Below are 22,299 nucleotides of genomic sequence, written 5' to 3' on the forward strand. Positions count from 1 at the left end.
AACAGATGAGGTGGTTTGGGCATCTGGTCAGGATGCCACGGGGAAGACCCAGGACACGTTGGGAAGACTATGTCTCCCGGCTGGCCTGGGAACGCCTCGGGATCCCCCCAGAAGAGCTGGACGAAGTGCCTGTGGAGAGGGAAGTCTGGGCTTCCCTGCTTAGGCTGCTGCCCCCGCGACCCAACCTTGGATAAGCGGAAGAGGTTGGATGGCTGGATAGATGGATGGATAAAGTAGCAATGATTGTCACACACACACTAGGTGTGGCGAAATTGTTCTCTGCTTTTGACCCATCACCCTTGATCACCCCCTGGGAGGTGAGGGGAGCAGTGAGCAGCAGCGGTGGCCGCGCCTGGGAATCATTTTTGGTGATTTAACCCCCAATTCTAACCCTTGATGCTGAGTGCCAAGCAGGGAGGTAATGGCTTCCATTTTTATAGTCTTTGGTATGACTCGGCCTTCCAATTTTGCAAACCCTTCCCATTATGTTTAACCTTCAAACCAATAAGGCTCGGCAACATTTTTAGACCGATCAGTTGATGTAGCAAAAACAAGAACGTGTAGATTTTTAAATGTTCTCTCCTAATCATGATCATCATATCTAATGTACCCTATTTTCTGGACCATAGGGCGCATTATAAGGCGCACTGCCAATGAATGGTCTATTTTCGATCGTTTTTCATATATAAGACGGATTATAAGGCGCATTAAAAGAGTCTATTTTTTTTTTATTTATTTTTTTTTTTTTAATTAATGTAAAACACTTCTTTTTGGTCTACATAACATGCAATGGTGGTTGTTTTGGTCGAAATGTCAAAACCGTCTGACCGAATCGCTCTAATAACTGAAGTTCCTTGGGTGAATAATGTCAACTCACTACACCGATATGTTTTAGCGCTTTCATGACGAGTTTACTGACTGATATAAGTAAGAACTTTACACTACTTTATATTAGAAATGGTAACAGTGGAGGATGAATGTCACATAACAAGAAGATGGAGAAAAAGAAGAAGCTTAGCGACTGCGGTGTCAGCACCAACTACAAAGGCGGACTTGCGCAAATTTTCAGGACTTATGCAGATCCCAAATACACATCAGTAGGTATCAGAATGTAAGAAAAGTTGCTTTTGCATAATATTGCAAATCAAAACAACAGATAATATGTCTTACCTTATACACACACACCATAATAATACTCCTTTGTTGAAGCACAGTACAATCCACAGTACAAGTCCTTCTAAAACATTTTGATAGATTTTAGAGCGCCGTGTGTAATGTTATACATTTTCAATGGAACATATAGAATTTTGGTCTTGTTTACTTGAGTCATATTGCAGTATACATGTATCTCTTATGTGTGACTGCCATCTACTGGTCACACTTATCATTACACCACGTACCAAATAAAATAGCTTTGAGGTCAGTAAGCACAGCCAGATTTATTCTGGACCATAGGGCGCATTATAAGGTGCACTGCAGATGAATGGTCTATTTGCCATCTTTTTTCATATACAAGACGCACTGGATTATAAGGCGCATTAAAGGAGTCATACTACATAGATTTTTTTTTTCTGAATGTACAACACTTCCTTGTGGTCTACGTAACATGTAATGGTGGTTATTTTGGTCAAAATGTTAAGACCATCCAACCGGAACTCTCCAATAACTAAAGTTCCTTGGGTGAATAATGTCAGCTCACTACACCGGTATGTTTTAGCGCTTTCATGACGAGTTTACTGACAGATATAAGTAAGAACTTTACACAACTTTATATTAGAAATGGCAACAGCAGAGGATAAATGTCACATAACAAGAAGATGGACTACAAAGGCAAATTTTCAGGATTTATGCAGATCCCAAATACAGATCAGCAGGTACCAGAATATAAGAAAAGTTGCTTTTGCATAATATTGCGAATCAAAACACCAGATAGTATGTCTTACCTTATACACACACCATAATAATACTCCTTTGTTGAAGCACAGTACAATCCATCAAGCGGTATGGCTTCATAGCTTACCAAAGTCATACCAAAACATTTTGATACAGTTTTGAGCGCCGTGTGTAATGTTATACATTTTCAATGGAACATATAGAATTTTGGTGTTGTTTACTTGAGTCATATTGCAGTATACATGTATCTCTTATGTGTGACTGCCATCTACTGGTCACACTTATCATTACACCACGTACCAAATAAAATAGCTTTGAAGTCAGTAAGCACAGCCAGATTTATTCTGTACATTAGGTTATAAGGTGCACTGTCGATTTTTGAGGAAATGAAAGGATTTTAAGTGCGCCTTATAGTGGATTCAAGTAAAACCTTTAAAAAAAAGTGTTCCTGTATGGCACACTGACAATAAAAATGGATTTCTCTCAAAATACTGGTGTCTTTTTTAAACCTCTTTTGAATTATGTATGCAATTGATTAGTAATGATTAATCATAAATGTGATTAATCTCATTTTAAAAAAAGATTTGTCCGACAGCACTGATAGAAACACAATCGTCACAGTTCTATTAAAGTTGTTGGTGCCGCTCGTCAGTTGTCTTTCATCCCAGCTGGTAATCCCAACAGGAAATGGAAATGATGCAGGGAATAGACACCCCGGGGAACACAACCCATGACCTTGACTCAATCTCTCACATGTCCCCACATTCTCCACTTCACATAAAAGCACACACTTTAATTGTTTTTAACATTATTCATCAAAATAATCTCGGAAACAATTTCTTCTCTATTTCTGTTTGGTTTATACCTTTTTTTTTCCTTCCTCCACATAGGTAGAAAAAAAAAATGGAATAAGCTTGGACACAAATGTTTGTATTTTCCTAAATATAGTGTAGGGGTATACACACAAATCATACACACAGCTTCAAATAGACCAGAGGAGAGAACTTCTTCCCAGATTTGGTTTCAAGAGATTTAAATGCTATGACCACTGACATTGTTTCCATCTGTGCGTTTGTCACATTTTATGTTATACCATTCTTAAAAACGGTTTTCATGCAGATGAATGTGATAGCTTAAAAAGCAATTCATCAAATTAACATGACGTATTTTTCGGTTTAAAAGGAGCACTTTCATTTTCTCAAAAATCGACAGTGCGCCTCACAACCCGGTGCAACTAATGCACGGAATAATTCTGGTTGTGCTTACCGACTTCGAAGTTATTTTATTTGGTACACGGTGTAATGATTAGTGTGACCAGTGGATGGCTGTCATAGATAAGAGATACGCGAAGACTGCGATATGATGGCAGTAAACAACACCAAAACTTTAAATGTTCCATTGAGAATATAGAACAAAGGTCCCCAAACTAAAGCCCGCCAGTGACTGAATAAGTTATTTTATTTGGTACACGGTGTAATGATTAGTATGACCAGTGGATGGCAGTCATACATAAGAGATACACAAAGACTGCGATATGATGGCAGTAAACAACACCAAAACTTTAAATGTTCCATTGAGAATATAGAACAAAGGTCCCCAAACTAAAGCCCGCCAGTGACTGAATAAGTTATTTTATTTGGTACACGGTGTAATGATTAGTGTGACCAGTGGATGGCAGTCACACATAAGAGATATGCAAAGACTGCGATATGATGGCAGTAAACAACACCAAAACTTTAAATGTTCCATTGAGAATATAGAACAGGGGTGCCCAAACTAAACCCCGCCAGTGACTGAATAAGTTATTTTATTTGGTACACGGTGTAATGATTAGTGTGACCAGTGGATGGCAGTCGTACATAAGAGAAACACGAAGACTGCGATATGATGGCAGTAAACAACACCAAAACTTTAAATGTTCCATTGAGAATATAGAACAAGGGTCCCCAAACTAAAACCCACCAGTGACTGAATAAGTTATTTTATTTGGTACATGGTGTAATGATTAGTGTGACCAGTGGATGGCAGTCATACATAAGAGATACACAAAGACTGCGATATGATGGCAGTAAACAACACCAAAATTGTAAATGTTCCATTGAGAATATAGAACAAAGGTCCCCATACTATAGCCCGCCAGTGACTGAGTAAGTTATTTTATTTGGTACATGGTGTAATGATTAGTGTGACCAGTGGATGGCAGTCATACATAAGAGATACGCGAAGGCTGCGATATGATGGCAGTAAACAACACCAAAACTTTAAATGTTCCATTGAGAATATAGAACAAAGGTCCCCAAACTAAAGCCCGCCAGTGACTGAATAAGTTATTTTATTTGGTACATGGTGTAATGATTAGTGTGACCAGTGGATGGCAGTCATACATAAGAGACACACAAAGACTGCGATATGATGGCAGTAAACAACACCAAAACTTTAAATGTTCCATTGAGAATATAGAACAAAGGTCCCCAAACTAAAGCCCGCCAGTGACTGAATAAGTTATTTTATTTGGTACATGGTGTAATGATTAGTGTGACCAGTGGATGGCAGTCATACATAAGAGATACACAAAGACTGCGATATGATGGCAGTAAACAACACCAAAATTTTAAATGTTCCATTGAGAATATAGAACAAAGGTCCCCATAATATAGCCCGCCAGTGACTGAGTAAGTTATTTTATTTGGTACATGGTGTAATGATTAGTGTGACCAGTGGATGGCAGTCATACATAAGATATACGCAAAGACTGCGATATGATGGCAGTAAACAACACCAAAACTTTAAATGTTCCATTGAGAATATAGAACAAAGGTCCCCAAACTAAAGCCCGCCAGTGACTGAATAAGTTATTTTATTTGGTACATGGTGTAATGATTAGTGTGACCAGTGGATGGCAGTCACACATAAGAGATATGCAAAGACTGCGATATGATGGCAGTAAACAACACCAAAACTTTAAATGTTCCATTGAGAATATAGAACAGGGGTGCCCAAACTAAACCACCCCAGTGACTGAATAAGTTATTTTATTTGGTACACGGTGTAATGATTAGTGTAACCAGTGGATGGCAGTCGTACATAAGAGATACACGAAGACTGCGATATGATGGCAGTAAACAACACCAAAACTTTAAATGTTCCATTGAGAATATAGAACAAGGGTCCCCAAACTAAGGCCCACCAGAGACTAAAATCCGGCTCACTGGAAGTCCCAAGTAAAAACATTTATATATATATATATATATATATATATATATATATATATATATATATATATATATATATATATATATATATATATATATATATATATATATATATATATATAGATATATATAGATATATATAGATATATATAGATCTATATATATATGTATGTATGTATGTATGTATGTATATATATATATATATATATATATATATATATATATATATATATATATATATATATATATATATATGTATGTATATACATGTATACCGAGGATGTCGTAGTGGTTTGTGTTGTGGTTTGTGGAGCCCTTTGAGACACTAGTGATTTAGGGCTAAATAAGTAAACATATTTATATATGTATATATATATATGTATATATATATATATATATATAGATATATATATATATATATATATATATATATATATATATATATATATATATGTATATGTATATGTATATATGTAGATGTATATGTGTATGTATATATATTTTTTTGTTTTTATTTTTTTGTATTTTTTATTTTTTAGATAAGTCCTTTCTAATCCATTTCCTACCACTTGTTACTCTCGATGTCTCCTCGCCGCTCAGACAAATCATATTGTCTAAAAATGCATTTTACCATCGATTGATTGATTGATTGATTGAAACTTGTATTAGTAGATTGCACATTACAGTACATATTCCGTACAGTTGACCACTAAATGGTAACACACGAATAAGTTCTTCAATTTGATTAAGTCGGGGTCCGTGTTAATTAATTCATGGTAGATATATATTCTATCAGTGACATCATTGCGCTTAGACTCTATAGCCCCCCCGAGTCAAAAAGTTTGGGGATCCCTGATATAGAACATTACACACAGCGCTCAAAAATCTCTCGAAATGTTTTTCGTATGACTTCGGTAAGCTATGAAGCCGCGCCGCTTGATGGATTGTCTGCGCATTAAACATACGTGTATTATTAGGGTGTGTGTATAAGGACCACAAAATAGCAAAATAGCAGACATATTATCTGCTGTTTTGTTTTGCAATATTATGCAAAAGCAACTTTTCTCACCTTCTGGTACCTGCTGATCTGTATTTGGGATCTGTATAAGTCCTGAAAATTTGCACGTGTCTGTCTTTGTAGTCCGTGTCAACACCGTTGTCAATAAGCTTCTTCTTTTTCTCTATCTTCTTGTTATGTGACATTCATTCTCCACTGTTGCCTTTTCTAATATAAAGTAGTGTAAAGTTCTAGCTTATATCTGTCAGTAAACTGGCCATGAAAGCACTAAAACATACCGGTATAGTGAGTTTACATTATTCACCCAAGTAACTTTAGTTATTAGAGAGTTCCGGTTGGACGCTTTTTCACGGGACACATTTCCGGTGTTGTATTTTCCGGATGAGGAGATGCTGCTCTGAATGTCATTAAAACAGTTAGCGCCATCTTTTGACACTTCTTCCTTTTTTTTTTCTTTTTTTTTTTTTATTGACATCCAACATCAGATATTTCCATCCACTAAATCATATTTATATACATCACACAACCGTTGTCTGCCCTAAATGTCAAAAGTATTTTTGTTTACCACCCACCCCCCCCCCAAAAAAAGAAAAAGAAACAGAGATAACAAAAACAAGCTAGTATCTACACATACATCAATTAAATCAGCAAAAAATAGATAATACATTAATAATAATGAACAGAAATAAAATAAAATAAATATATACAGATACTTATATGTATATATACACATATAGGGAGTAATCTTTTTTTTTTTTTAAACAGTACACTTATTCCAGAGATTTAAGCCAGGCTTATGGGACGTGACATAATTGACCCAGTTTTCCCAGTATGAGGCAAATTTTGCCAAATTATAATTAATAAAGGCAGTTATCTTCTCCATTTTGTATACGTCCATTGTGGTTTCCATCCATTGCTTCAAATTTTGGCTCTCCTGGGATATCCATTTCCTAGTGATGGTCTTTTTACAAGCCACCAGTTAAGTATTTATCTTTCTTCAGCCAATCTTGAGGAGCAAGTCCAAAAAACAAAGTTTTAATTTCAAGGGGTATTTTCTCGTTTAAAAATATCCTGTAAAGCTTGGTGTATCTCTTTCCAATAGTCCTTTATGGTAGAGCAGTCCCAGAAAACACGGTAGTGGTTTGCGTCCTTGCACGCTACACCGCTACAACAAAGCTGACGGCCGAGAAGACGCTGACGAAGTGGAGGCACGTAAATAAGACCGCCCACAAAAGCGACTGTCAGATGGCGACTTGAAGATGATGTGTAAAACATAATCCATGCAACATTTTGACCCCCAAAAAAAACACTATTATTTGTTATGTAGACCAAAAGGTTTTAATGCACCTTATAATCTGGTGAACCCCTTTGCATCGACAGTGCGCCTTATAATCCGGTGCGCCCTATGCTCCAAAAAATACGGTACATGTTTGGCTATTTTTTTGCTTAAATATTTGGGTGACCAGGATGTTTCCTGCAGGGCCCCAGGATTGCTCCCCGAGGATCCTTTCACCATGGTGGCAGTGAAGATGCTGAAGGAGGAGGCATCAGCGGACATGCAGAATGACTTCCAGCGAGAGGCAGCCCTCATGGCCGAATTTGACCATACCAACATTGTGCGACTCCTGGGTAAAAGAATGTGTGTGTTTTTTTTTGTTTTTTCTAAAAGGCAGCAGTCACAGATGGTATTTTCTCAAAAGAAGGAAAGGGGAAATACAAACATGGCTCTTGAATAACTAGGAGGAAGAATTCAAAGAATCACTCATATTTCCTGATTTTCTTCTGTGTCCATTTCAACGTCGTTGTTTCGATCGACTGCACGCCTGCAATGTGCACATCCCAAATGTGACTCCATTAGACGACCACATGGGAAACAATCCATCAATTATTCAATCGGCTTTCATTTCAAAAAGCGAGAGATAAAAAAAAACACATTGCGGCTATCATATCAGCGTTTTCTAATTGTTCTGTTGGTCTGTTTAATTTTTCTCGAGGAAGAAGATTACCCTTAATGTTTAGACCAGGGGTGTCCAAAGTTTTTCCACTAAGGACCGCACACTGAAAAATCAAAACAAGCGGGAGACATTTTGATATGTTTTTATTTAAAAAACCAATACAATATATGTGTAAAAATATACATTTAGGCCTCCACTCAGGCTTGATCCCAGGGACCCCAAAGGATTTTGGTCAAAAAAATATTTAAAATGTGCCATTATTTTGGGCCCCATGAAAATAATCTTTACAGGGCCCCCAACATATAATTTCATCATCATTAGGGGCCTCTCTGGGCCCCCCTCCATCATGGGCCCCTAGAATCCGTCTCCTTTACCCCCCCTTTTCGGCGCCCCTGGCTGTAACACCGCAATTTCTCACACTTGCCAATCCTCCCGAAGTTCAGTGCCCCTCCTGAAAATCAAGCAAGCATTCTCTCGATTTTCACCCGGACAACAATATTGAGGGCCTTTAGCATTCTCTACAACCTGTCGTCACTCGCATAATATATGCGGCTATTACACACACATAAATGAATGAAAGCAAACTTGGAAAACAGCCATACAGGTCACACTGAGGGTGGCCGTATAAACAACTTTAAGAATGTTACAAATATGCGCCACACTATGAACTCCCACCAAACAAGAATGACAAACACATTCCGAGAGAAAATCTGCACTGTGAGATAACATTAACACAACAGAACAAATACCCAGAACCCGTTGCAGCACTAACTCTTTTGGGACGCTACAATGTATTTTGATATTTGCCTCAGAAGGCTGCAAATAGAAAAGAGCCATTAAATTTCTATTTAAATTTTATTTGATATGCCATTGATATTTCTTAATTATTATTATTATTATTTGAAACTCATGTCACTATAAAGTTATATAAGCCTTGCTTGTTCAATATTCATTGCAAAACTAGTTTGGGTCCCTATTAAAAGGTTAATTTGTTCAACCTTCAGTTTTAAAGTTTGGCCCACTCTGTATTTGAGTTCGACACCCCTGGTTTAGATGTTTGATCATATATTTTTGCCTGATTAGACGATATTTAAGTTAACATCATTTTCGATTACATGGAGTACATATATTATTTATTTTCCTAAAATAGAAAGAAAGAACACATTTAGCATGAAAAGTTACAGTACTTTATTGATATATATTATTTCCAGGCTTTTGAGGACCAAATAAAATGTAGTGGCGGGCAACATCTGGCCCCCAGGCCTTGACTTTGACACCTGTTATTAAGACACCCGGTATAATACTGTAGTAGAATGATGTGGGATGAAGACCGGAATGGGATAATGTTGCACATTGGGCTCTAAAACCCAATGCCTACGCAGAATAGTCGATTGGAATGTTTCCAGCAGTGCAATTCCACCTCAGAGTGTAGAGCCTTTGTTTCCCAGAGGAAGACAAATGTGCTCCTATTCAAGTCGATCCACTCTAATTGGCAGTTTAATCTAATAAACCCTCTCACATTCAAATATACTTACTGGAAGATCTTTGCAGACAAGATCATCTTCTGTCATCAGTCGTGACGTCTAATGTAGCATCCTTAAAACAGACTTATTGGAACATTATCAACAGAATGCCTGGAAATCCTTCAGCTTCAGGTTATTATCCATCCATCCGGTTTCTTCCGCTTATCCGAGGTCAGGTCGCGGGGGCAGCAGCCTAAGCAGGGAAGCCCAGACTTCCTTCTCCCCAACAATTTCATCCAGCTCTTCCCGGGAGATCCCGAGGCGTTCCCAGGCCAGCCGGGAGACATAGTCTTCCCAAACATGTCCTGGGTCTTCCCTGTGGCTTCCTATCGGTCGGACGTGTCCGAAACTCCTCCCTAGGGAGGCGTTTGGGTGGCATCCTGACCAGATGCCCGAACCATCTCATCTGGCTCCTCTCCATGAGGAGGAGCAGCGGTTTTACTTTGATTTCCTCCCGGATGACAGAGCTTCTCACCCTATCTCAGTGGTTCTTAACCTTGTTGGAGGTACCGAACCCAACCGGTTTCATATGCGCCTTCACCGAACCCTTCTTTAGTGAAAAATAAAATGTTTCTTTTTTTCCAAATTCAAGACATTTGTTTGTTTTTTTGACTGGTGCACAAAATGAACGGTGCATGAACATCACCTGGTTCAAAGAACAACACAAACACAGAGCATGAAGTCACAACCAATTACACACCTGTGAATCACATGGAAAATTGTTTGGGGGAATCCGTAATATGCCGATAGGGAGAAGTTTTTATTTACACAATGAGTTGGGTGTGTCTTGACTTCAGCGAACCCCTGAGGCCGACTCACCGAACCCCTAGGGTTCGATCGAACCCAGGTTAAGAACCACTGCCCTATCTCTAAGAGAAACTCATTTCGGCCGCCTGTACCCGTGATCTTGTCCTTTCAGTCATAACCCAAAGCTCATGACCATAGGTGAGGATGGGAACGTAGATCGACCGGCAAATTGAGAGCTTTGCCTTCCGGCTCAGCTCCTTCTTCCGATTGGTACAGCGTCCCCATTACTGAAGACGCCGCACCCATCTGTCGATCTCACCCTCCACTCTTCCCTCACTCGTGAACAAGACTCCGAGGTACTTGAACTCCTCCACTTGGGTGAGGGTCTCCTCCCCAACCCGGAGATAGCACTCCACCCATTTCCGGGCGAGAACCATGGACTCGGACTTGGAGGTGTTGATTCCCAGCCTAGTCGCTTCACACTCGGCTGCGGACCGATCTAGTGAGAGCTGAAGATCCTGGCCAGATGACACACTAAAAATAAACTATTTGCTTGCCTAACAGAATTGTTATTGCGACATCCAGTGGACACATATAGAACAGCAGTTTCTTTCATTTAAAAATAAGGCACAATTTTACACAAGCTCAACTCCCTGGTCTATTCCCTCTAAGTCAGGAGTGTCAAACTCAAATACAGAGTGGGCCAAATTAACCTTTTAATAGGGAACCAAACAAGTTTTGCATTAAATATTGAACAAGCAAGGCTTATATAACTTTAGTGACATGCAAAATCCAGTTTCAAATAATAATAATAATAATTAAAAAAATATCAATAGCATATCCAATACAATTTGAATAAAAATGTTATGCCTTTTTTTCTATTTGCAATCTTCTGAGTTGAATATCAATTTTTTTTCCCACAGGCTAATAATACATTTGAAAATAAAATAACAATAATGAATGAACCAAACATTCAAGCTTTGAAGTAGCAAGAGAAAATGCATGAATAAAACGTTAATTATTGGTCAGTTTGCTGGAAGTTTCCCAGAAGAGTTAGTGCTGCAAGGGGTTCTGGGTATTTGTTCTGTTGTGTTACGGTGCGGATGTTCACCCGACATGTGTTTGTCATTCTTGTTTGGTGTGGGTTCACAGTGTGGCGCATGATTGTAACAGTGCTAAAGTTGTTTATACAGCCACCCTCAGTGTGACCTGTATGACTGTTGACCAAGTATGCATTGTGTGTGTGTGTGTGTGTGTGTGTGTGTGTGTGTGTGTGTGTGTGTGTGTGTGTGTGTGTGTGTGTGTGTGTGTGTGTGTGTGTGTGTGTGTGTGTGTGTAAAAACAACAAATATTATGTGACACGCTGTTAGTATGGAGGAAAAGCGGACGTGACGACAGGTTGTAGAGAACGCTAAAGGCAGTGCGTTAAATGCACTCCCCCAATATAATTGTCCAGGTGGAAATCGGTAGAAATTCGGGAGAATGGTTGCCCCGGGAGATTTTCGGGAGGGGCACTGAACTTCGGGAGTCTACCGGGAAAATTAGGAGGGTTGGCAAGTATGAGTATTAGCGGTGAATGCGGTGTTACAGCGGCACCGACGCTGTATAACACCGGCGGGCCAGCTCTAATGCTAAATTGATATTACCTCAAGGGCCAAATTAAACTACACGGCGGGCCAAATTTGGCCCGCGGACCAGAGTTTGACACCCATGCTCTAAGTGGTGCACTTCCATAATCAACCGAGCCATCAGTTGTTTCTTTGCAGGGTTCCACACAGAAATGATGAAGTGAAAACAAGAAGTAATGACGTTCTTATTACGCTACATTCATACTGTAGTTCAACCATTTGTACGGCACACTCTACCATCCATCCATCCATCTTTTTCCGCTTATCCGAGGTTGGGTCGCGGGGGCAACAGCGTAAGCAGGGAAACCCAGACTTCCCTCTCCCCAGCCACTTCGTCTAGCTCTTCCCGGGGGATCCCGAGGCGTTCCCAGGCCAGCCGGGAGACATAGTCTTCCCAACGTGTCCTGGGTCTTCCCCGTGGCCTCCTACCGGTTGGACGTGCCCTAAACACCTCCCAAGGGAGGCGTTCGGTGGCATCCTGACCAGATGCCCGAACCACCTCATCTGGCTCCTCTCGATGTGAAGGAGCAGCGGCTTTACTTTGAGTTCCTCCCGGATGGCAGAGCTTCTCACCCTATCTCTAAGGGAGAGCCCCGCCACCCGGCGGAGGAAACTCATTTCGGTCGCTTGTACCCGTGATCTTATCCTTTCGGTCATGACCCAAAGCTCATGACCATAGGTGAGGATGGGAACGTAGATCGACCTGTAAATTGAGAGCTTTGCCATCCGGCTCAGCTCCTTCTTCACCACAACGGATCGGTACAACGTCCGCATTACTGAAGACGCCGCACCGATCCGCCTGTCGATCTCACGATCCACTCTTCTCCCACTCCTAGGTTCTTGAACTCCTCCACTTGAACTCCTCCACTTTCTGTAGGCCTTTAACTTAAATTTTGACCCAGCAGATTTGGTCACATTTTCAGTAGAAATAATTGCCAACTCCAGACAGCCATGACATCATGTTCTTTACACGAGTATGTAAACTTTTGACCAGGACTGTACATCCCAAACGCCGACTAAACCGAGCCATGTGCTTCCGTCCTGCAGGTGTCTGTGCGGTGGGTAAGCCCATGTGCTTGATGTTCGAGTACATGGCCCACGGCGACCTGAACGAGTTCCTGCGCCGTCGCTCGCCGACCCGATCGGCACGGACCCTCAGCCGGGCCAGCCTGTCGGCTCGCAGCTGGTCCTCGCAGGCGGAGGCGGGGTCCCTGGCTTGCGCCGATCAGTTGTCAGTGTCCAAGCAGGTCTCGGCCGGCATGGCCTACCTCTCCGAGCGCAAGTTCGTCCATCGAGACCTCGCCACGAGAAACTGCCTGGTCGGGGAGGACATGGTGGTGAAGATCGCCGACTTCGGCCTCTCCAGAAATATATACTCGGCGGACTACTACAAGGCCAACGAGAACGACGCCATACCAATCCGCTGGATGCCGCCGGAGTCTATTTTCTACAACCGCTACACCACCGAGTCGGACGTTTGGGCTTACGGCGTGGTGTTGTGGGAGATCTTCTCCCACGGCATGCAGCCGTACTACGGCATGGGTCACGAGGAGGTCATCTACTACGTGAGGGATGGTCACGTTCTTTCCTGCCCGGGGAACTGCCCGCTGGAGCTCTACAATCTGATGAGGCTCTGCTGGAGCACACATCCGTCGGACCGGCCCAGCTTCTGCAGCATACATCGGATCTTGGAACGGATGCATCAGAATACTCTGAACACCAACGCTGATGTCGAGGCCGACTGAAGTGGGAGATGTTTCTTTGTCCTCCAGTGAACCACTCGTTGTTTTTTTGTAAGATTTTCAAGTAAGATACCGTATTTTCTGGACCATAGGGCGCACCGGGTTACAAGGCGCACTGACGAAGAGCGGGTCGAGTCAGGTCTTTTTTTCTTACAAAAAGGCACACCTGATTATAAGGCGCATTAAAGTGGTCGTGTTATTATTAACTAAAGGGAAAAGCGGTAGGAAAATGGATGGATGGATGTACAAACCCTGTTTCCATATGAGTTATGAAATTGTGTTAGATGTAAATATAAACGGAATACAACGATTTGCAAATCATTTTCAACCCATATTCAGTTGAATATGCTACAAAGACAACACATTTGATGTGAAGTGAAGTGAATTATATTTATATAGCGCTTTTTCTCTAGTGACTCAAAGCGCTTTACATAGTGAAACCCAATATCTAAGTTACATTCAAACCAGTGTGGGTGGCACTGGGAGCAGGTGGGTAAAGGGTCTTGCCCAAGGACACAACGGCAGTGACTAGGATGGCGGATGCGGGAATCGAACCTGCAACCCTCAAGTTGCTGGCACGGCCGCTCTACCAACCGAGCTAAACCGCCCAAACGGATAAAAAAAAATAAAAAAATGTCAGATAATCATTAACTTTAGAATTTCATGCTGGCGACACGTGACAAAGAAGTTGGGAAAGGTGGGAATATATACTGATAAAGTTGAGGAATGCTCATCAAACACTTATTGGGAACATCCCACAGGTGTGGAGGCTAATTGGGTGCCATGATTGGGTACAAATCGGGGCGGCATAGCTCGGTTGGTAGAGCGGCCGTGCCAGCAACTTGAGGATTGCAGGTTCGATTCCCGCTTCCGCCATCCTATAGTCACTGCCGTTGTGTCCTTGGGCAAGACACTTTACCCACCTGCTCCCAGTGCCACCCACACTGGTTTAAATGTAACTTAGATATTGGGTTTCACTTTGTAAAGCGCTTTGAGTCACTAGAGAAAAGCGCTATATAAATATAATTCACTTCACTTCACAAAAACAGCTTCCTAAAAAATGTTCAGTCTTTCACAAGAAAGGATGGGGTGTCAGCAAATAGTCAAACAGTTTAAGAACAACATTTCCCAAAGTGCAATTGCAAGAAATTTAGGGATTTCAACATCTACGCTCCATAATATCATCAAAAGGTTCGGAGAATCTGGAGAAATCACTCCACTTAAGCGGCATGGCCAGAAACCAACATTGAATGACCGTGACCTTCGATCCCTCAGACGGCACTGTATCAAAAACCGACATCAATCTCTAAAGGATATCACCACATGGGCTCAGGAACACTTCAGAAAACCACTGTCACTAAATACAGTTTGTCGCTACATCTGTAAGTGCAAGTTAAAGCTCTACTATGCAAAGCGAAAGCCATTTATCAACAACATCCAGAAACGCCGCCGGCTTCTCTGGGCCCAAAATCATCTAAGGTGGACTGATGGAAAGTGGAGACGTGTTCTGTGGTCTGACTAGTCCACATTTCAATTTGTTTTTGGAAATATTCGGCATCGTGTCATCCGGACCAAAGGGGAAGCAAACCATCCAGACTGTTATCGACGCAAAGTTCAAAAGCCATGCTAGTATAGGGGTTTGTAAAAGACTTCCTTGTGCTCAAAATGTTGCATAGATGACGTTTTACACGTCATTCTGACAGTCTCTTCAGGATGCTACGTTTTGTGGGCGGGTCTTATTTACGTGCCTCCACTTTGACAGCGTCACCTCCCCGTCATCTTTGTTGTAGCGGTGTAGCGTGGAAGGACGGGAGAGGAAGAAGTGTCAAAAGATGGCGCTAACTGTTTTAATGACATTCAGACTTTGCGTCAATCTATAACGGAGCAAGCATTTCCTCATCCGGAAATTTCTGTAAATTCCCACTTAACATAAAACTCAATGTACATCGCTATCGTAGGAAGGGAACTGGACGGTAAAGCAAAGACCAGCCGCAGTTACAGTTATAGAAACTGGGATTTTTGTGTGACATTTTCTGGTTTTGTTGCTGCGTTCCATGTGCGTGCGACGACAACGACCATAAATAATACTATAACCTTTGCACTGTTCATGTTTCTTCTGTCATTGGCAATGGTTTGCATTTTATTCATCATCGTTGAAAGCAGTTTTGTGTTATGTTTTCATGTGGGGAAATTATGTTTTTGTTTTTTTTAAATGATTTTGACATTTGTGTTTCTAAGTGTAAAGTCACATTATCATTGCTAAAACATTTTTTTTTTTTACATATCGTTCAATCTACAGCCCATGTACAGTTATAAATAAAGATTATTTATACTTGAATTTGCAAGAAGATAAATATAGTTCATAGTACGATATACCGGTACTAGTGTAGTATTGCGGTACTAATGAATCAAAAACGGTACTATACACTGTTTGAAAAATATCGCTTCACATTTTATTTATTTATTTATTTTTTAACAGGCATGACTGCATAGCGTCACATCGTGACATAGCAGGTTTTACAAGCAGACGAGCATATTCGGCAGCGCACACACACAGAGTACTTACAAGCAGACACAGTGTGGAGACAGAAAAGGGAGAACGGACAAACGTTGGCTTAAAAAGTGTTTTAGATACTTCTAAATCACTAATCCTGGCATCCAGGGCGACAAATAAAGTAGGTTTCTTACTTTATTTATTTGGGGCGGTTTAGCTCGGTTGGTAGAGTGGCCGTGCCAGCAACTTGAGGGTTGCAGGTTCGATTCCCGCGTTCTGCCAACCTAGTCACTGCCGTTGTGTCCTTAGGCAAGATACTTTACCCACCTGCTTCCAGTGCCACCCACACTGGTTTGAATGTAAGTTAGATATTGGGTATCACTATGTAAAGCGCTTTGAGTCACTAGAGAAAAAGCGCTATATTAATATAATTGCTAAACATGCTTCACTACACACCGTAGGAGGCTACAATAGCTCACCGATGTCACAATGTAAACAAATGCCATGGGTCGATCTACCCCTGACATCCACTATAATGATACCAAGTACAAGAGTGTATCTAGTCGATACTACTATGATTACATTGATATTTTTTAATGTTTTTTTTTTTAATTTATGTTGTATTCATAAACTCAGGAAATATGTCTCTGGACACATAAGGACTTTGAATATGACCAATGTATGATACTGTAATCTCCTGGTATCGGATCGTTACCCAAATATGTGGTATCATCCAAAACTAATATAAAGTATCAAAGAAGAGAAAAATAAGTGATTAATAGATTTTAACAGAAGTGTAGATGAACATGTTAAAACAGAAAATAAGCAGATTTTAACAGTAAATGAACGAGTTGATTAATAATATTTTTTACAGCTTGTCCTTTATGATGTGTACAAAATAATAGGTGTATAAATGACACAATATGTTATTGCATATGTCAGCAGACTAATTAGGAGTCTTTGTTTGTTTACTTACTACTAAAAGACAACTTGTCTAGTATGTTCAACATTTTATTTAAGGACTAAAGTGCAATAATAAAAATATGTGTCATGTACCCTAAGATTTTATCATATTTTATATTTGGAAAAGTATCAAAAAGTATGGAAATACATACAATATTGGTATCGGGACAACCCTAGTTCATTATTTTGTTTCTATTTGTTTCCATTTGTGTGCTTTGGGGAAAAAAAAAAAAAAAAAACCTTTTACCTTCATTTCACTTTGCTGCACCTCCTGGACATTGAAGTGAAAGCTGGAGCCCCACCCAAGCGTCTGGTGTGGGTTCCGTGGGAAGTGTGTGGTGAGCAGCAGAAAGAGCCAAATCCACAGACACGGCCGCAGCAAATGACACGTGTGCAAAAACCTCTTTAAGTCAAAAAAAAAAACAGAGTCAGCATAGTTTTTGGAACTGAAGTTAGTGCTGAGTGGAGTTCAAACACAAAAGATCACAGTCAAAATGTCTAAACTTTCATTCGGCAGATTTAACAAAAAAAGTGTACTTGTAGTTATGAGCTGGGTTGATGGGTATTGTAAATAATAGTGTTTTATTTTTTAACTAAACTAAACAAAACTAAAATGTTAATAGTTAGGCTAACCAGATAGCGTCAGGTAACAAAAAAGTACGCCTCTTAGGTGCACACCTGTGCCTGAAAAATTTTGTGTTAGCATGCCAGCGGTTAACATGCTAACAGTTAGCATCTTCCAAGTGTCAAAATACTTGCAAAATTAACTCAGATAGCATACTAACGTCAGCATGTTAACAATTAGCATGTATCAGGTGCCAACATAAAGGACTTTGAAGTATATATTACGGAACAAAGCAAAAAAGCTAACATGCTATTTTTTAACGTGCTCACATGCTAATATTAAGTAAAATGTTAACTGTTAGCATGCATCAAGTGCCAAAATATCTGACTCTGTCGGTGTATATCTGCCAAAATAGCTAAAACCTTAACATGCATCAAGTACTAAAATGTGACTGCTAAAGTAGCTTAAAAAGATAGCATGCTTACATTAATATATGTCAGGTACTAAAATTTGACTTTGAGGTGTATACCTACTGAAGTAGCTGAAAAAAGAACGCATGCTAACATGAACATGTGTCAAGTACTACAATTTGACTCTGATGTGTATACCTCCTGAAGTAGCTTAAAAAGATAGCATGCTAATGTTAGCATGCGTCAAGTACTAAAATGTGACTTTGAGGTGTATGTGTACTGAAGTAGGTAAAAAAAGAACGAATGCTAATATTAACATACGTCAAGTACTAAAATGTGACTCTGCTGTGTATACCTGCTAAAGTAGCTTAAAAGATAGCATGCTAACATTAGCATGCGTCAAGTACTAAAATGTTACTTTAAGGTATATACCTACTAAAGTAGCTAACATAAGATCACATGCTAACATGAACATGCGTCAAGTACTAAATTTTGACTCTGATGTGTATACCTGTTAAAGTAGCTTAAAAAAGATAGCGTGCTAATGTTTGGATGCGTCAACTACTAAAATGTGACTTTGAGGTGTATACCTACTGAAGTAGCTAACATAAGATCGCATGCTAACATGAACATGTGTCAAGTTCATGACTCTGAGTTGTATGCCTGCTAAAGTAGCTTAAAAAGATAGCATGCTAACGTTAGCATGCGTCAACTACTAAAATGTGACTTTGAGGTGTATATCTACTGAAGTAGCTAAAAAAGGATTGCATGCTAACATGAACATGCATCAAGTACTAAAATGTGACTCTAAAGTGTATACCTGCTAAAGTAGCTTAAAAAGATAGCATGCTAACATTAGCATGCGCCAAGTACTAAAATGTGACTTTGAGGTGTATACCTACTGAAATAGCTAACATAAGATCGCATGCTAACATGAACATGTGTCAAGTACTAAAATTTTACTCTGATGTGCATACCTGCTGAAGTAGCTTAAAAAGATATTATGCTAACATTAGCATGCGTCAAGTACTAAAATGTGACTTAGAGGTGTATACCTCATTCTTGCCAACCCTCCCGGATTTTCCAGGAGACTCCCGAAATTCAGCGCCTCTCCCAAAAACCTCCCAGGACAAATTTTCTCTCAAAAATCTCCCGAAATTCAGGCGGAGCTGGAGGCCACGCCCCCTCCGGCTCCATGTGGACCTGAGTGAGGACAGCCTGTTTTCACGTCCGCTTTCCCACAATATAAACAGCGTGCCTGCCCAATGATGTTATAACTGTAGAATAATTGAGGGCGAGTTCTTGGTTTCTTGTGTGGGTTTATTGTTAGGCAGTTTCATTAACATCTTCCCAGCGTGGTAACAACACACAACAACAGCAGTCATGTTTTCATCTACCGTAAAGCAGTTCGTCTGCCGTAAACAGCAATGTTGTGACACTCTTAAACAGGACAATACTGCCATCTACTGTACATGCATATGTGACAATAACATCTACGGCTTTTAGAGAGTGCAGTGCAACAACTGCGCACACAACAAGGAGACGAAGATGGAAGATTCCAGACTCTAGTGCATTTGATGAAAGCACTTTTGGGCGTGCCACTCAGCAATGCATCATCAGAGAGGGTGTTCAGCATGGTTAGAAAAATAGTGACAAAGAATAGAACAAGGATGGACAATTCAACCCTTAACTCAACAATGAGTAGATGAGTGTTATGTGTGTGTATATGTGTAAATAAATGAACACTGAAATTCAAGTATTTATTTTATTTATATATATATATGAAATACTTGACTTGGTGAATTATAGCTGTAAATATACTGAGGTGTATAACTTTAGCAGGTTGAGGTTGTATTCCCACTGCAGATCAATCAAAGTTGGAAATCAGAGTTGATTTATATAGCCCTAAATCACGAGTGTCTCAAAGGGCTGCACAAGTCACTTTGGAGAAGAATGTTGTGGTATGACCATCATCTTGGACACACATGCGTCCCACTTGCTGCTGTGAGAGTCTGAGCGAGGCTTCAGGAATGAGGATGTCAAGAGTAAATTGTTTATAGAGTTGGCAGAGTTGGAGTTTGGCCTCATGTCTTGTCTCTCTTCTCCCTGATCTCAACTTGTGTCCTCCCCCTCATACATCTTGTCTGCACCTTTACTTCTGCAACCTTCACCCTCCTGATGGCTTTACCTTCCTTTCACCACTTGGCCTGTCTTCCACCATTCGGTGTATGCTATTTGTTCAGAGTGGAAAGAAACACTGCCGGGTACAGTCACTCGCTTTTGTTCCACCCACTCGTCTTTTTCCACATTATAGTTTTGGAATGTTCTTAGAATCCTGAGAAAATGTGTTTGAAGCTATAAAAAAGTTTCAATTATAATTACAAACCATGCAATATGTCTAATAATTCCTGTATTAATGTATCTTTGTCAGTTTTACAAGAAACATGTGCTTTTGTAAGGTTTGCAAACACAGAAAATAGTCGTTTTACTCAATATGACAGGAATTTTGTTAGAATCATAAATGTATGTGTTTGAAGCAAGAACAATTGTTTCAAATATAACTCCAAACCAAACATAAAATATGTCTAATAATGCCTGTATTAATGTATCTTTGTGAGTTTTACTAGAAACATGTGCTTTTGTAAGGTTTGCAAACACAATTAGAGTTTTACTCAATATGACAGGAATGTTTTTAGAATCCTGAGATAATGTGAAACAGAGCAATAACAAATTTATTCAAGCATAACTCTTAAACCAAACATACAATATGTCTAATAATGCCTGTAGTAATCTATCTTTGTCAGTTTTACAAGAAACATGTGCTTTTGTAAGGTTTGCAAACACAGAAAATAATATTTTTACTCAATATGACAGGAATTTTGTCAGAATCTTACATTGTGTTTGAAGCAAGAACAATTGTTTCAATTATAACTCCAAACCAAACATGCAATATGTCCAATAATGCCTGTATTAATGTTTATTTGTCAGTTTTACTAGAAACATGTGCTTTTGTAAGGTTTACAAACACAAAAAATTTGTTTTTTACTCAATATGAGAGTAACGTTCTTAGAATCCTGAGAAAATGTGTTTGGGGCTATTAAAAAATGTTTCAATCATAACTCCAAACCATGCATGCAATATGTCTAACAATATCTGTATTAATGTATCATTTTCAGTTTTACTAGAAACATGTGCTTTTGTAAGGTTTGCAAACACAGAAAATAGTATTTTTACTCAATATGACAGGAATTTTGTCAGAATCTTACATTGTGTTTGAAGCAAGAACAATAGTTTCAATTATAACTCCAAACCAAACATGCAATATGTCCAATAATGCCTGTATTAATGTATATTCGTCAGTTTTTCTAGAAACATGTGCTTTTGTAAGGTTTGCAAACACAAAAATTAGTTTTTTACTCAATATGAGAGTAATGTTCTTAGAATCCTGAGAAAATGTGATTGAAGCTATTAAAAAATGTTTCAATCATAACTCCAAACCATGCATGCAATATGTCTAACAATATCTGTATTAATGTATCATTTTCAGTTTTACTAGAAACATGTGCTTTTGTGAGGTTTGCAAACACAGAAAATAGTCTTTTTACTCAATATGACAGGAATTTTGTTAGAATCATAAATTCATCATCAATGTTTAATCAATGTTTATTTATTTAGCCCCAAATCACAAATGTCTCAAAGGACTGCACAAATCATTACGACTACGACATCCTCGGAAGAACCCACAAAAGGGCAAGGAAAACTCACACCCAGTGGGCAGGGAGAATTCACATTCAGTGGGACACCAGTGACAATGCTGACCATGAGAAACCTTGGAGAGGACCTCAGATGTGGGCAACCCCCCCCCTCTAGGGGACCGAAAGCAATGGTTGTCGAGCGGGTCTAACATGATACTGTGACATTTCAATCCATAGTGGCTCCAACACAGCCGCGAGAGTTCAGTTCAAAGCGGATCCAAGACAACAGCGAGAGTCCCGTCCACAGGAAACCATCCCGAGCGGAGTCGGATCAGCAGCGTAGAGATGTCCCCAACCGATACACAGGCGAGCGGTCCATCCTGGGTCTCGACTCTGGACAGCCAGTACTTCATCCATAGTCATCGGACCGGACCCTCTCCACAAGGGAGGGGGG

At 39.9% G+C, this 22,299-nt stretch overlaps 1 protein-coding gene across 1 annotated transcript in view; it reads left to right on the plus strand.

Annotated features, from left to right (window-relative positions):
* musk (muscle, skeletal, receptor tyrosine kinase) overlaps positions 1–14,156 on the plus strand; it is an 86,282-nt gene extending 72,126 nt beyond the window's left edge. Inside the window, exons 16-17 of the mRNA XM_061877014.1 lie at positions 7,604–7,752; positions 13,024–14,156. Coding sequence (XP_061732998.1) covers positions 7,604–7,752; positions 13,024–13,721 — 847 coding nt within the window. The 3' untranslated portion in view covers positions 13,722–14,156. The remainder of the gene's footprint in view (positions 1–7,603; positions 7,753–13,023) is intronic.
* Positions 14,157–22,299: the final 8,143 nt, after the last annotated feature.

Source organism: Nerophis ophidion, linkage group LG17, assembly GCF_033978795.1.
Source record: "Nerophis ophidion isolate RoL-2023_Sa linkage group LG17, RoL_Noph_v1.0, whole genome shotgun sequence".
NCBI classification, from domain to species: domain Eukaryota; kingdom Metazoa; phylum Chordata; class Actinopteri; order Syngnathiformes; family Syngnathidae; genus Nerophis; species Nerophis ophidion.